General features: G+C 41.6%; 2 protein-coding genes and 1 long non-coding RNA gene across 3 annotated transcripts; all 3 read right to left on the reverse strand.

The window, feature by feature from the left end:
- Positions 1 to 56: 56 nt before the first annotated feature.
- On the reverse strand, positions 57 to 3,423 carry LOC111792307 (ras-related protein RABG3f). Its single transcript, XM_087123207.1, has 7 exons — positions 3,222 to 3,423; positions 2,772 to 2,798; positions 2,529 to 2,628; positions 1,966 to 2,112; positions 1,771 to 1,851; positions 1,536 to 1,681; positions 57 to 493 (listed from the first exon to the last, which is right to left on the reverse strand). The coding sequence occupies exons 1-7, from the start codon at positions 3,272 to 3,274 to the stop codon at positions 427 to 429; spliced, it is 621 nt and encodes a 206-aa protein (XP_086979333.1). The 5' UTR covers positions 3,275 to 3,423; the 3' UTR covers positions 57 to 426.
- Positions 3,424 to 5,324: 1,901 nt separating this feature from the next.
- On the reverse strand, positions 5,325 to 7,091 carry LOC147792985 (uncharacterized). Its single transcript, XR_015420686.1, has 2 exons — positions 6,197 to 7,091; positions 5,325 to 5,849 (listed from the first exon to the last, which is right to left on the reverse strand). It is a non-coding gene; the product is annotated as an uncharacterized LOC147792985 (long non-coding RNA).
- Positions 7,092 to 7,178: 87 nt separating this feature from the next.
- Positions 7,179 to 8,005, reverse strand: LOC111786376 (transposon Tf2-10 polyprotein). The gene has a single exon (XM_023666677.2). It carries the CDS (start codon positions 7,934 to 7,936, stop codon positions 7,184 to 7,186), a length of 753 nt encoding a protein of 250 aa, XP_023522445.2. The 5' UTR covers positions 7,937 to 8,005; the 3' UTR covers positions 7,179 to 7,183.
- Positions 8,006 to 11,856: the final 3,851 nt, after the last annotated feature.

Raw genomic sequence — 11,856 nt, forward strand, 5'->3', positions numbered from 1 at the left:
TAACTTTAAATTGCCACTACACAGATTGAAAATATACTGGAGCATGAACCAAAGCATGAACAGAAGAACCAGAATCATCCTATCATAGAAACAAGAATCACAAGTTCTCTTAAAGAAAAAATCCCAAAAACTCTGACTGTGAAGGAAGAATTATATGAACTTATGCAACAACTGATTGTCATCAACAAATGAGGCTCAGGCACAACAGATTCAATCACCAGACGGATAATGAATATACCTAAGACAGTAAACACAATTTTCATAGACCAAACACAACTGAACTGATAATGATGGGACTCGTTCGAATGCAAAACCCAAATGTACAAATAGGAACGCGTAGAAAGCCTGAGTCCGTAAGACCTTTATAGAAGACTTCTGCTATACTGGAGAATGAAATGGAATAAGAAGAGACTCGGTGTATCGAACTCAGCAGTCGCATCCAGATGATCTTCGCTGATTGTTGGTTGCAACATCGATCGTGTCGGGCAAGTATCTGCAATAACATGGCAACCATCAATCAACAAAGGTTTTGTGAAAGTGAAAGTTAATAGCCAGAAGGTGGACCAATGAAGCATTGATGATACAAAATTTGAAGCAACGAAGTTAGAGAATTTTGAAGAGCAATTAGGAAACGCAGCCATTTAGGAAGAACTAGATTCTACATATCCACAGCCTCGGGTCAAAATTACAAACTAATTCTACTGCTAGAGCTAAACTATATCTCATCGTTACGTTTGCTATAAGCTATACGATGCATTTGGGATCCTGCCCACATGAAAAACTGGGTGAGTTTTCCCAATCGACGGTTAAGAACCACGACCCTCCACAATGGTATGATATTGTCCACTTTGAGCATAGACTCTCATGACTTTATTTTTTGTTTACTCAAAATGCCTCATATCAATGAAGATGTATTCCTTACTTATAAACTCACGATCAACCCTTTAATTAGCCGATGTGGGACTCCTCTTCCAACAATCCTCCCCTTGAACAAAGTACACCATAGAGCCTCTCTTGAGGCTTGTGAAGCCCTCAAACGGGCTCCCCTTAATTGAGGCTCGACTCCTTCTCTGGAACCCTTGAACAAAGTACATCCTTTGTTTGACACTTGAGTCACTTTTGACTACACCTTTGGGGCTCACAACTTCTTTTTTCGACATTTGAGGATTCTATTGACATGGCTAAGTTAAGGGCATGGCTCTGATTCCATGTTAGAAACCACGACCCTCCACAATGGTATGCTTTTAGTTTACCCAAAAGGCCTCATACCAATGTAAATGTATTCTTTACTTATAAACCCATGATCAACCCCTATTAGCCGATGTGGGACTCCTCTCCCAACAATCCTCAACATCAACACCTATATCAACTCGAGTTGTTATTGCTGGGTGAATTTCATGATTATGTAACGAACAGTTACTTTGCTTTGTATTTTATGTACGCGTTCATCAAGTAACTGAGAATAGAATTCAGAAAGACTGAGAGTTAATTATATATTTGATTCTCAGAAATTATGGTTTGGCATATGAACTTACATCTCTTCCTCTTCCCCACTCTTGAGGGCATTTTTCGCAATGCATTCGAAAGCTTCTTCTACGTTAATGCCTTCTTTGGCAGACGTTTCAAAGTATGGAATATTTCCTTTCGACGCGCACCAAGCTCGTGCCTTTTTCTCTGAGACCTGAAATATTCAGAAAAACAGGACATTTCACTATCTTCTGGAGATAGAAAGAGGAAATGATACAGTATAGAAAATTAGGTAATACTTACAACTCTACTGTTTCCACCATCAACGTCGACTTTATTTCCTAAAACAACGAAGGGAAAATTTTCCGGGTCTGAAGGGCTCGCCTGCAGATGGTTTTACAAAAATGTCAAAAGATGTTCAGGTTTCTTTTCAACTTATTTGAATTCTTCTAATGGCTTTCTGGTAATGAGATAATCAATGAACACAGATGAAAAAACCTGTATAAGGAATTCTTCCCGCCAGTTGTTAAGGTTGTCAAATGATTTCATTGAATTGACATCATACACCAGAACGCAGCAATCAGCACCTCGGTAAAAAGCAACACCAAGACTTTGGAACCGTTCCTGGCCTGCTGTATCCCATATCTGTAAGGCATAAAGGAACAAATTACATTTCTAGCCATTGAAAAACGGGGCGTATCGAGTCTCTTTGTTGCTTGTTGGCTTCATGGGTTTACATTAAACCTATATGCCACAGCTCTCAGGAGATGGCAATGAAATGCTACTAAATGGGAACTAATCACTCGAGGTTAAACCGAGTCCAATACATGAAACAATGCAGCCTTCATAGCCATGTTCTTGCTAATCATAAATGATTACAACACAAGTATCCGTTTCGAAAGGTCATCCAAGAAATTGGTATCTTCCCAGATGGATCGATTGAGTTCATAACATTTTCCATATGAACACACACTAGATTGAGGTGCCTTTGTGCACTTTTTGATCACTATCAATTCACGGGAATTCACCAAATTCTAATAAAAAAGAGCATCACCACGAACCTGCAAAGTGAAAAGTCTATCTTCGAATTGCACCTCTTTAGTCAAGAAATCAGCTCCAATAGTGGCCTTGTATTGATTACTAAACTTCTTATTCACATATCTGTTTTTCAAAGCTAAAGAAAAGCACACGGAGAATCAAGAAACTGATACTCTATAAACTAGGAGAATCATTACAAAAAAAGAAACTCGAATGGAAAATGTTGCATTATAACATGGTTATAATTCAATGATCAAGCAGGATACTGGTTCATCAAAGAGGTCTTCCCAACCCTGCAAATTCAAAGCCAAGTTTCAAGTTATCATAGATTAGACTTCAAACAAACCAGAATACAGCAACCCATATCAAAACCTACAAATAACAGCCTAATCGTTTGAATTTTCTCCAGTACTATCAACCAAACAAGACAAAAGCCCCTTTTCCAAAAAGTAAACAACAAAAAGAAGCAAGAAAAATCCAAGAAACTCAAAGCATGAAGCAATTCAAAATCGGAGTAGACAGAATCTTGAGACCCCATTTGAATCCCGGCCAGATCAAAGGGCAGCAAATTCAAGAATCCACAAAAGAAAATTCCCAAAGCTCGGGAAGTAACGATCTGAGTGGATCCACGAGTATTGAAAAGAAATCCGAACATTAAAAGATCAGAAAGAGAAAGAGGAGAAGAAGAAGAAGAAGAAGAAGAGGGATTTGCTCACCCGCTATCCCCAAGGATTATGACCTTCAAGAGGGTTCTTCTGCGGGAAGGCATCGTAAGGGAAAAGGGATCAACTCAAATCTGTAGACAACACAGAGAGAGAGAATTGGAAGAACAGAGGTTTCGAGTCTCTCTCTCTCTCTCTCTGATTAGAAGACGAAGCCAAGCTGGAGGGATCTGTGATTGGGAAAGCCTACCAACATTTTCATTTCATTTCCCCATTCTTCTTTTTATTTCAATAAGGAAGTAATAATAATAATAATAATAATAATAATATTATTATTATTATTATTATTATTATTATTTATTTAAAAATAATAATATATATATATATATATATATAATTGATCTAATTAGTTATATTTTTTAAAAAAAGGTATTACTAGAGATGATCACTGGAGGTTGTCGTGTAGTGGTGGGAACTAGTTACTAACGATGGCTTTTAATACTTAGAAATGGTCAGTGTATGCATCAATTGCCACGATGGTCGTTGGTCATTGTTGCTGATAGTGATTGCCAAAGATGTTGTTAATAGTGGTCGTCAACTGTAGGCACAGCAGTGTGAGGGTATTTTGGTCATTTCTAACGTGAAAATTTGAGATTTTTCTTTTTTTTTTTTTTTTTCTAAAAAGTTGATTTATAATGTTTTACCTAAAATAATTTATTACAAAAAAAAAAATCATTTTGAGTATAGAAAGTAATTAATGATATATTTTACGAAATAGAATAATGGAGTCTCTTAGGTTAAGAAATTCTATTATAACCAATAATAATAATAATTTACTAAATTATTAATTTGTATTTAATAAAAAAAAAATTCTAATTAATATTTTTTTTAAAATTCATGAAAGGGTTAGACCAAACATAATTAAGAATTAATAAATAAAAAATCAATTTTAGCTCAAATAGAATTAATTTATTAAAAAATAATAAAAATGTTAAAAGAGAATATGGAACACAAAATTAAAAGTTCACATCTTCCCTAGTTTTCATAAACTAGATTAGGCCAGCTATAAGATATGGAAAAGGTCGTAGAGGAGGATGACCCCCTATAAGATGATGAGGTAGCACGTGTAGCTAGACTAGACCCTACAACCACCTTGAGTTCGAGTCACTTCAGGCCATGATGCAGACCATATTGGTCATCCTGTAAGCCAACAACACAAGAGGCTAGGTACCTGTGAGATTTCAGGAGGTGCGACTCTTGTATCTTTAACGGGACCTTGGAGGATATGACGGTGGTGCAACTATGGTTGTTGTCGATGGAGACGATCTTTTGTTCGATGAATTGCCTAAATGACCAGAAAGTGTTGTGTGCATCGCTTATGTGCAAGTTGACGCTGAAATATGGTGGCAGTCCACTCAGGATATCTTTAGTCTGGATGAAGGTGTGATCTTCTAGTTTAAGTTTAGGGAAGCATTTTGGAAAGAATATTACTTAAAGGTGGCCCGACTTTAGAAACAATGGGAATTCACCTATCTCATGTAGAATGAACGCTCCTTCACTAATATGGGAGAGAGTTTATGAGAATGAAGACCCCGTGGTTGGCACAAAGATGAATATGACTTAGAGGTTTGCCTTAGGCTTGAATGAGAGGATCGGTCGTGTGGTTGAGGTCATAGCCTCTACCACCTATGTTGTTGCTCTGAGAGCGGTTAAAGCTATGAAGGAAACTATAACTGGAGAACTTTGAGGGCTAGTAGCACTAACAACCATAGTAGGACAGAAGCTGCGATATGACCAAACAGAACCACACTATTAGCCACCGATGCGCCAACAATAATAGTCTGACAAACCCCGCATGGACCCCGGGCATGGTCAGCAATCAAGCTGATAGGGGGCAAAAAAAAAAAAAAAAAAAAAAAAACTCTGTGATGTGTATAGTAGGAAACACAGGAGACGATGTTTGGGCCAGACTAGAGCATGCCTCATGTGTGGCCAAAATGGACACATTGCCATGACTTGCCTAGGAAAAAGCATTGAGAACCTGATTAATTAGCCAAGACACCTAGGTGGGGAGGTGTAACGCCCCTAATTTTCTTCAACCTAATTAGTGACGTCACCCATGCATACTTATCTCATTAAGCGGAAGCTCATCAAAAATAACCTTGAAATAATCTTTCATAAAATTCATGAATCCAAAACATTACCTAAACTCCGAAAATAAACCTTCAATACTGAATCCAAAATAAATCCAAATAAAACGATACTCAATCCTATAACTTAAAACAGTCTAATAAAAGTAAACTCCTAAAGATATCCTGTCTCCAACTTCCATGGTGGCCTCAGCTCCGCCGTCAACCGTACATTGGCGCCTTGCCTTTACCTGAAAAATGTAGGTAGCACGTGGCTTGAGTATTTTATGAAATACTCAGTAAGTCACCCCACTGTTGGGGTTAGGAATGCAAACACATGCAACATATGAGCGGGACCAAACTTTTCATAAACTTTTCATAGCCTTGGGCGCTTTTCTATTCCGGGTAGGGTTGGATGTGTGGTACTCCTTCACACATGGCCCATGTACGTGTACATGAACCCACCAGGCGGGCTCTTTACGTACCCCCTGGGCCTGACTTGGTCGGGCACAACGTGTTACACGTAGCCGGACACCACAGAACAGAAAAGGGCCTGCATGATATCATGGCGAACATAAATATCGTATTTCATTCTTTCGTATCATAAAGGGGAAGAATCCCGATGCACGTGACATACATATATGCATGAGGTCCCTTAACATATTTAACATGGCATTACATAAGCAGTGCTAACATCGCATTTATGCTTCTTACATCACATGGCATCTCACATGACTTACATAAACAGGTAACAGTCAACACAAGTTCATACATCACATAACATACACAATCTATACATCACATAATCATATCACATAAAATATGGTGCATGCAGGGGCCACAGGGCACGCACCATCATACAACACGTAGAAAGCTAACTCCAACAGTAAGGTCACTTACCTCGATGGTCTTGGTTGAAGTCACTCACAACGAGCTAATCCCAGCGGTTAAATATGTTCTATGATAACCACATAAAAATTTAGAACCTTTCATAAGGCACCCTAGCTAAACCTCATGCTATTTATCAAAATAAACCCTCGACCTAATCTGTCTTTAACGTTTAGGAGCCATACTGACCTCGGATGGTAAAACTAAGGGCAGAAACGGCTTCGGAAGGGTCAAAAACCTTGGAATCGATATATTATAGTGATACCGATTCACCAAGCCGAGCTGCCGAGCCGACCAATTAAGCCGCCAAGCTGAGCTGCGGGATTTGACGGAGCCGAGCTGCGGGTTTTGACGGAGCCGACACGTCAAGCCGAGCCGAGAGCACGCGTGCGGAGCCGAGACCAAGGCTGCAGCGCGCGTCCGCGTTGGGCCGAAACGCACAGGGCCCGCGTTCGTTCCGTGGGCTGGTCCGGAGGCCGAACGTGAACCCGACCCGTTTTCCTTCGTCTTCCTTACCCGAAATCTCACGAAAACCCTAATCGTTGCTGCGCCGCCAACGACGACGTCACAACCCCGATTCCGGCGATGCGACGACACCCCTCGCCTATTCCGACCGACGCGCAACGATATTCAACACCGATAGCCTCGGTCGCTTCTCCCTCCGGCCACTCACCGAAGAAAATCCAGCGAACCACCTCACACGTTTTTCCTGGCTAACCCTCTCGATTTTTCCGTACTCTCAGATACCCTTGAAAACCCTAAACGTTTGGAGAGCAAAAGTTGTTTCCAAGGAAGGAGGAGAGTTGTATATGGGAATATAAAAGGTCTTTATGACTTTTCCATTAAGGTAGAAATTTCCTTGCTAGAAATCATACCTTTTTCCAGCGACAATAAATGCAGCATAATATCTTTTCGTTTTGGCAGCAAAAATAAAAATCTTAGCATAAAAAAAAAAAAAAAAAAAAAAAACTAAAATTCGAATCCTTACATTATCCCCTCCTAAAAAGGACTTTCGTCCTCGAAAGTCTCCCTAGCCAGAAATAACTCTGGATACTTTTCTTTGATGTCGTCTTCTCGTTCCCATGTAGCCTCCTCCATGGGTTGGTTTCTCCACCACACCTTGACAAAAGCAATGTTCCTAGTGCGTAGAGTCCTTACCTTACGATCCAAAATTTCCAATGGTTTTTCCTCATAGCTTAAATCTTCTGCCACTTCTAGAGCCTCATACTCTATCACATGCGTGGGATTGGCCATATACTTACGAAGTACTGATACATGAAACACGTTGTGTACCGTTGAGAGCGATGGTGGTAGGGCTAACCTATATGCGACGGGTCCAATCCGCTCCAAAATCTCAAAAGGTCCTATAAAGCGTGGGCTCAGTTTACCCTTGCGTCCAAACCTTAGAACACCTTTCATTGGTGCCACTTTCAGGAATACCTTGTCGCCCACTTCGAACTCTAGACTCCTTCTTCTTGAGTCCGCATAGCTTTTCTGTCTACTCTGAGCAGTACGCATCCTTTCCCTGATCTTTTGTACTGCCTGATTCGTGACTTGTACTAATTCGGGACCCACCAACTCACGTTCCCCTACCTCATCCCAGCATAATGGTGTCCTACACCGTTTTCCATATAATGCTTCATATGGTGCCATGCCAATTGTTGTCTGATAACTGTTATTATAGGCAAATTCCATGAGATGCAGCTTCGAGTCCCAACTGCCAACGAAATCAAGTACACAGGCACGTAGCATATCCTCTAAAATTTGGTTTAAACGTTCTGTCTGTCCATCTGTCTGTGGATGGAACGCTGGTCTGAAATCCAGGCGAGTACCCAATGATTTCTGGAGTCCGCGCCAAAACGCTGACGTAAAACGTGGGTCTCAATCTGATACGATTGACACTGGAACTCCATGCAATCTAACAATTTCCTTCATATATAACTGTGCCCAATTGTCCACTGTGTAGGTGGCTTTACTGGGGAGAAAATGCGCTGACTTTGTTAACCTGTCCACGATTACCCATATGACCGTGTAGCCCTTCAACGTTCTTGGTAATCCCACTATGAAATTCATGGCAATATTCTCCCATTTCCATTCCGGTACACTGAGAGGCTGTAATAATCCTGCTGGTCTCTGTCTAAGTGCCTTGACCTGTTGGCAAACAAAACATCTACTCACGAACTCTACAATATCCTTCTTCATTCCACACCACCAAAAGTGTGGCTTTATATCTTGATACATCTTGGTACCTCCCGTTACGTCCCCTTCCTCTTCCTCTACCCCTAAGTGGGGGTCGTCCCCTAAGACCTCCTCCTCGAGTTCTAGGTGGCATCTAAACAGTGCATGTAACCACTACGTCACACACTTATCTAATACACTCTATTCTAACATTCGTAGTCATGCAAGTCACGCATACATACAACTATAGCATTATCATAACCATCCGATAGTACATGACATATCATAACTCATGCCAACATATGAAACATGTATATCATATCATTCACCACAAAACACACATTCACTACTACATACATCATTAATTAAGAAGCTTTATTTTAAAAAAAAAGGCGTACCTGACGGTGACGACGCGTTTGCTGGAGGACCATGGAAGTACGTTAGGCCTACATTGTAAGCCCGTCTACAAGATCTATAACCTAGGGCTCTGATACCAACTGTAACGCCCCTAATTTTCTTCAACCTAATTAGTGACGTCACCCATGCATACTTATCTCATTAAGCGGAAGCTCATCAAAAATAACCTTGAAATAGTCTTTCATAAAATTCATGAATCCAAAACATTACCTAAACTCCGAAAATAAACCTTCAATACTGAATCCAAAATAAATCCAAATAAAACGATACTCAATCCTATAACTTAAAACAGTCTAATAAAAGTAAACTCCTAAAGATATCCCGTCTCCAACTTCCATGGTGGCCTCAGCTCCGCCGTCAACCGTACATTGGCGCCTTGCCTTTACCTGAAAAATGTAGGTAGCACGTGGCTTGAGTATTTTATGAAATACTCAGTAAGTCACCCCACTGTTGGGGTTAGGAATGCAAACACATGCAACATATGAGCGGGACCAAACTTTTCATAAACTTTTCATAGCCTTGGGCGCTTTTCTATTCCGGGTAGGGTTGGATGTGTGGTACTCCTTCACACATGGCCCATGTACGTGTACATGAACCCACCAGGCGGGCTCTTTACGTACCCCATGGGCCTGACTTGGTCGGGCACAACGTGTTACACGTAGCCGGACACCACAGAACAGAAAAGGGCCCGCATGATATCATGGCGAACATAAATATCGTATTTCATTCTTTCGTATCATAAAGGGGAAGAATCCCGATGCACGTGACATACATATATGCATGAGGTCCCTTAACATATTTAACATGGCATTACATAAGCAGTGCTAACATCGCATTTATGCTTCTTACATCACATGGCATCTCACATGACTTACATAAACAGGTAACAGTCAACACAAGTTCATACATCACATAACATACACAATCTATACATCACATAATCATATCACATAAAATATGGTGCATGCAGGGGCCACAGGGCACGCACCATCATACAACACGTAGAAAGCTAACTCCAACAGTAAGGTCACTTACCTCGATGGTCTTGGTTGAAGTCACTCACAACGAGCTAATCCCAGCGGTTAAATATGTCCTATGATAACCACATAAAAATTTAGAACCTTTCATAAGGCACCCTAGCTAAACCTCATGCTATTTATCAAAATAAACCCTCGACCTAATCTGTCTTTAACGTTTAGGAGCCATACTGACCTCGGATGGTAAAACTAAGGGCGGAAACGGCTTCGGAAGGGTCAAAAACCTTGGAATCGATATATTATAGTGATACCGATTCACCAAGCCGAGCTGCCGAGCCGACCAATTAAGCCGCCAAGCTGAGCTGCGGGATTTGACGGAGCCGAGCTGCGGGTTTTGACGGAGCCGACACGTCAAGCCGAGCCGAGAGCACGCGTGCGGAGCCGAGACCAAGGCTGCAGCGCGCGTCCGCGTTGGGCCGAAACGCACAGGGCCCGCGTTCGTTCCGTGGGCTGGTCCGGAGGCCGAACGTGAACCCGACCCGTTTTCCTTCGTCTTCCTTACCCGAAATCTCACGAAAACCCTAATCGTTGCTGCGCCGCCAACGACGACGTCACAACCCCGATTCCGGCGATGCGACGACACCCCTCGCCTATTCCGACCGACGCGCAACGATATTCAACACCGATAGCCTCGGTCGCTTCTCCCTCCGGCCACTCACCGAAGAAAATCCAGCGAACCACCTCACACGTTTTTCCTGGCTAACCCTCTCGATTTTTCCGTACTCTCAGATACCCTTGAAAACCCTAAACGTTTGGAGAGCAAAAGTTGTTTCCAAGGAAGGAGGAGAGTTGTATATGGGAATATAAAAGGTCTTTATGACTTTTCCATTAAGGTAGAAATTTCCTTGCTAGAAATCATACCTTTTTCCAGCGACAATAAATGCAGCATAATATCTTTTCGTTTTGGCAGCAAAAATAAAAATCTTAGCATAAAAAAAAAAAAAAAAAAAAAAACTAAAATTCGAATCCTTACATTATCCCCTCCTAAAAAGGACTTTCGTCCTCGAAAGTCTCCCTAGCCAGAAATAACTCTGGATACTTTTCTTTGATGTCGTCTTCTCGTTCCCATGTAGCCTCCTCCATGGGTTGGTTTCTCCACCACACCTTGACAAAAGCAATGTTCCTAGTGCGTAGAGTCCTTACCTTACGATCCAAAATTTCCAATGGTTTTTCCTCATAGCTTAAATCTTCTGCCACTTCTAGAGCCTCATACTCTATCACATGCGTGGGATTGGCCATATACTTACGAAGTACTGATACATGAAACACGTTGTGTACCGTTGAGAGCGATGGTGGTAGGGCTAACCTATATGCGACGGGTCCAATCCGCTCCAAAATCTCAAAAGGTCCTATAAAGCGTGGGCTCAGTTTACCCTTGCGTCCAAACCTTAGAACACCTTTCATTGGTGCCACTTTCAGGAATACCTTGTCGCCCACTTCGAACTCTAGACTCCTTCTTCTTGAGTCCGCATAGCTTTTCTGTCTACTCTGAGCAGTACGCATCCTTTCCCTGATCTTTTGTACTGCCTGATTCGTGACTTGTACTAATTCGGGACCCACCAACTCACGTTCCCCTACCTCATCCCAGCATAATGGTGTCCTACACCGTTTTCCATATAATGCTTCATATGGTGCCATGCCAATTGTTGTCTGATAACTGTTATTATAGGCAAATTCCATGAGATGCAGCTTCGAGTCCCAACTGCCAACGAAATCAAGTACACAGGCACGTAGCATATCCTCTAAAATTTGGTTTAAACGTTCTGTCTGTCCATCTGTCTGTGGATGGAACGCTGGTCTGAAATCCAGGCGAGTACCCAATGATTTCTGGAGTCCGCGCCAAAACGCTGACGTAAAACGTGGGTCTCAATCTGATACGATTGACACTGGAACTCCATGCAATCTAACAATTTCCTTCATATATAACTGTGCCCAATTGTCCACTGTGTAGGTGGCTTTACTGGGGAGAAAATGCGCTGACTTTGTTAACCTGTCCACGATTACCCATATGACCGTGTAGCCCTTCAACGTTCTTGGTAA

This window comes from Cucurbita pepo, chromosome 4 (assembly GCF_057944985.1).
Source record: "Cucurbita pepo subsp. pepo isolate OVF chromosome 4, ASM5794498v1, whole genome shotgun sequence".
NCBI lineage: Eukaryota > Viridiplantae > Streptophyta > Magnoliopsida > Cucurbitales > Cucurbitaceae > Cucurbita > Cucurbita pepo.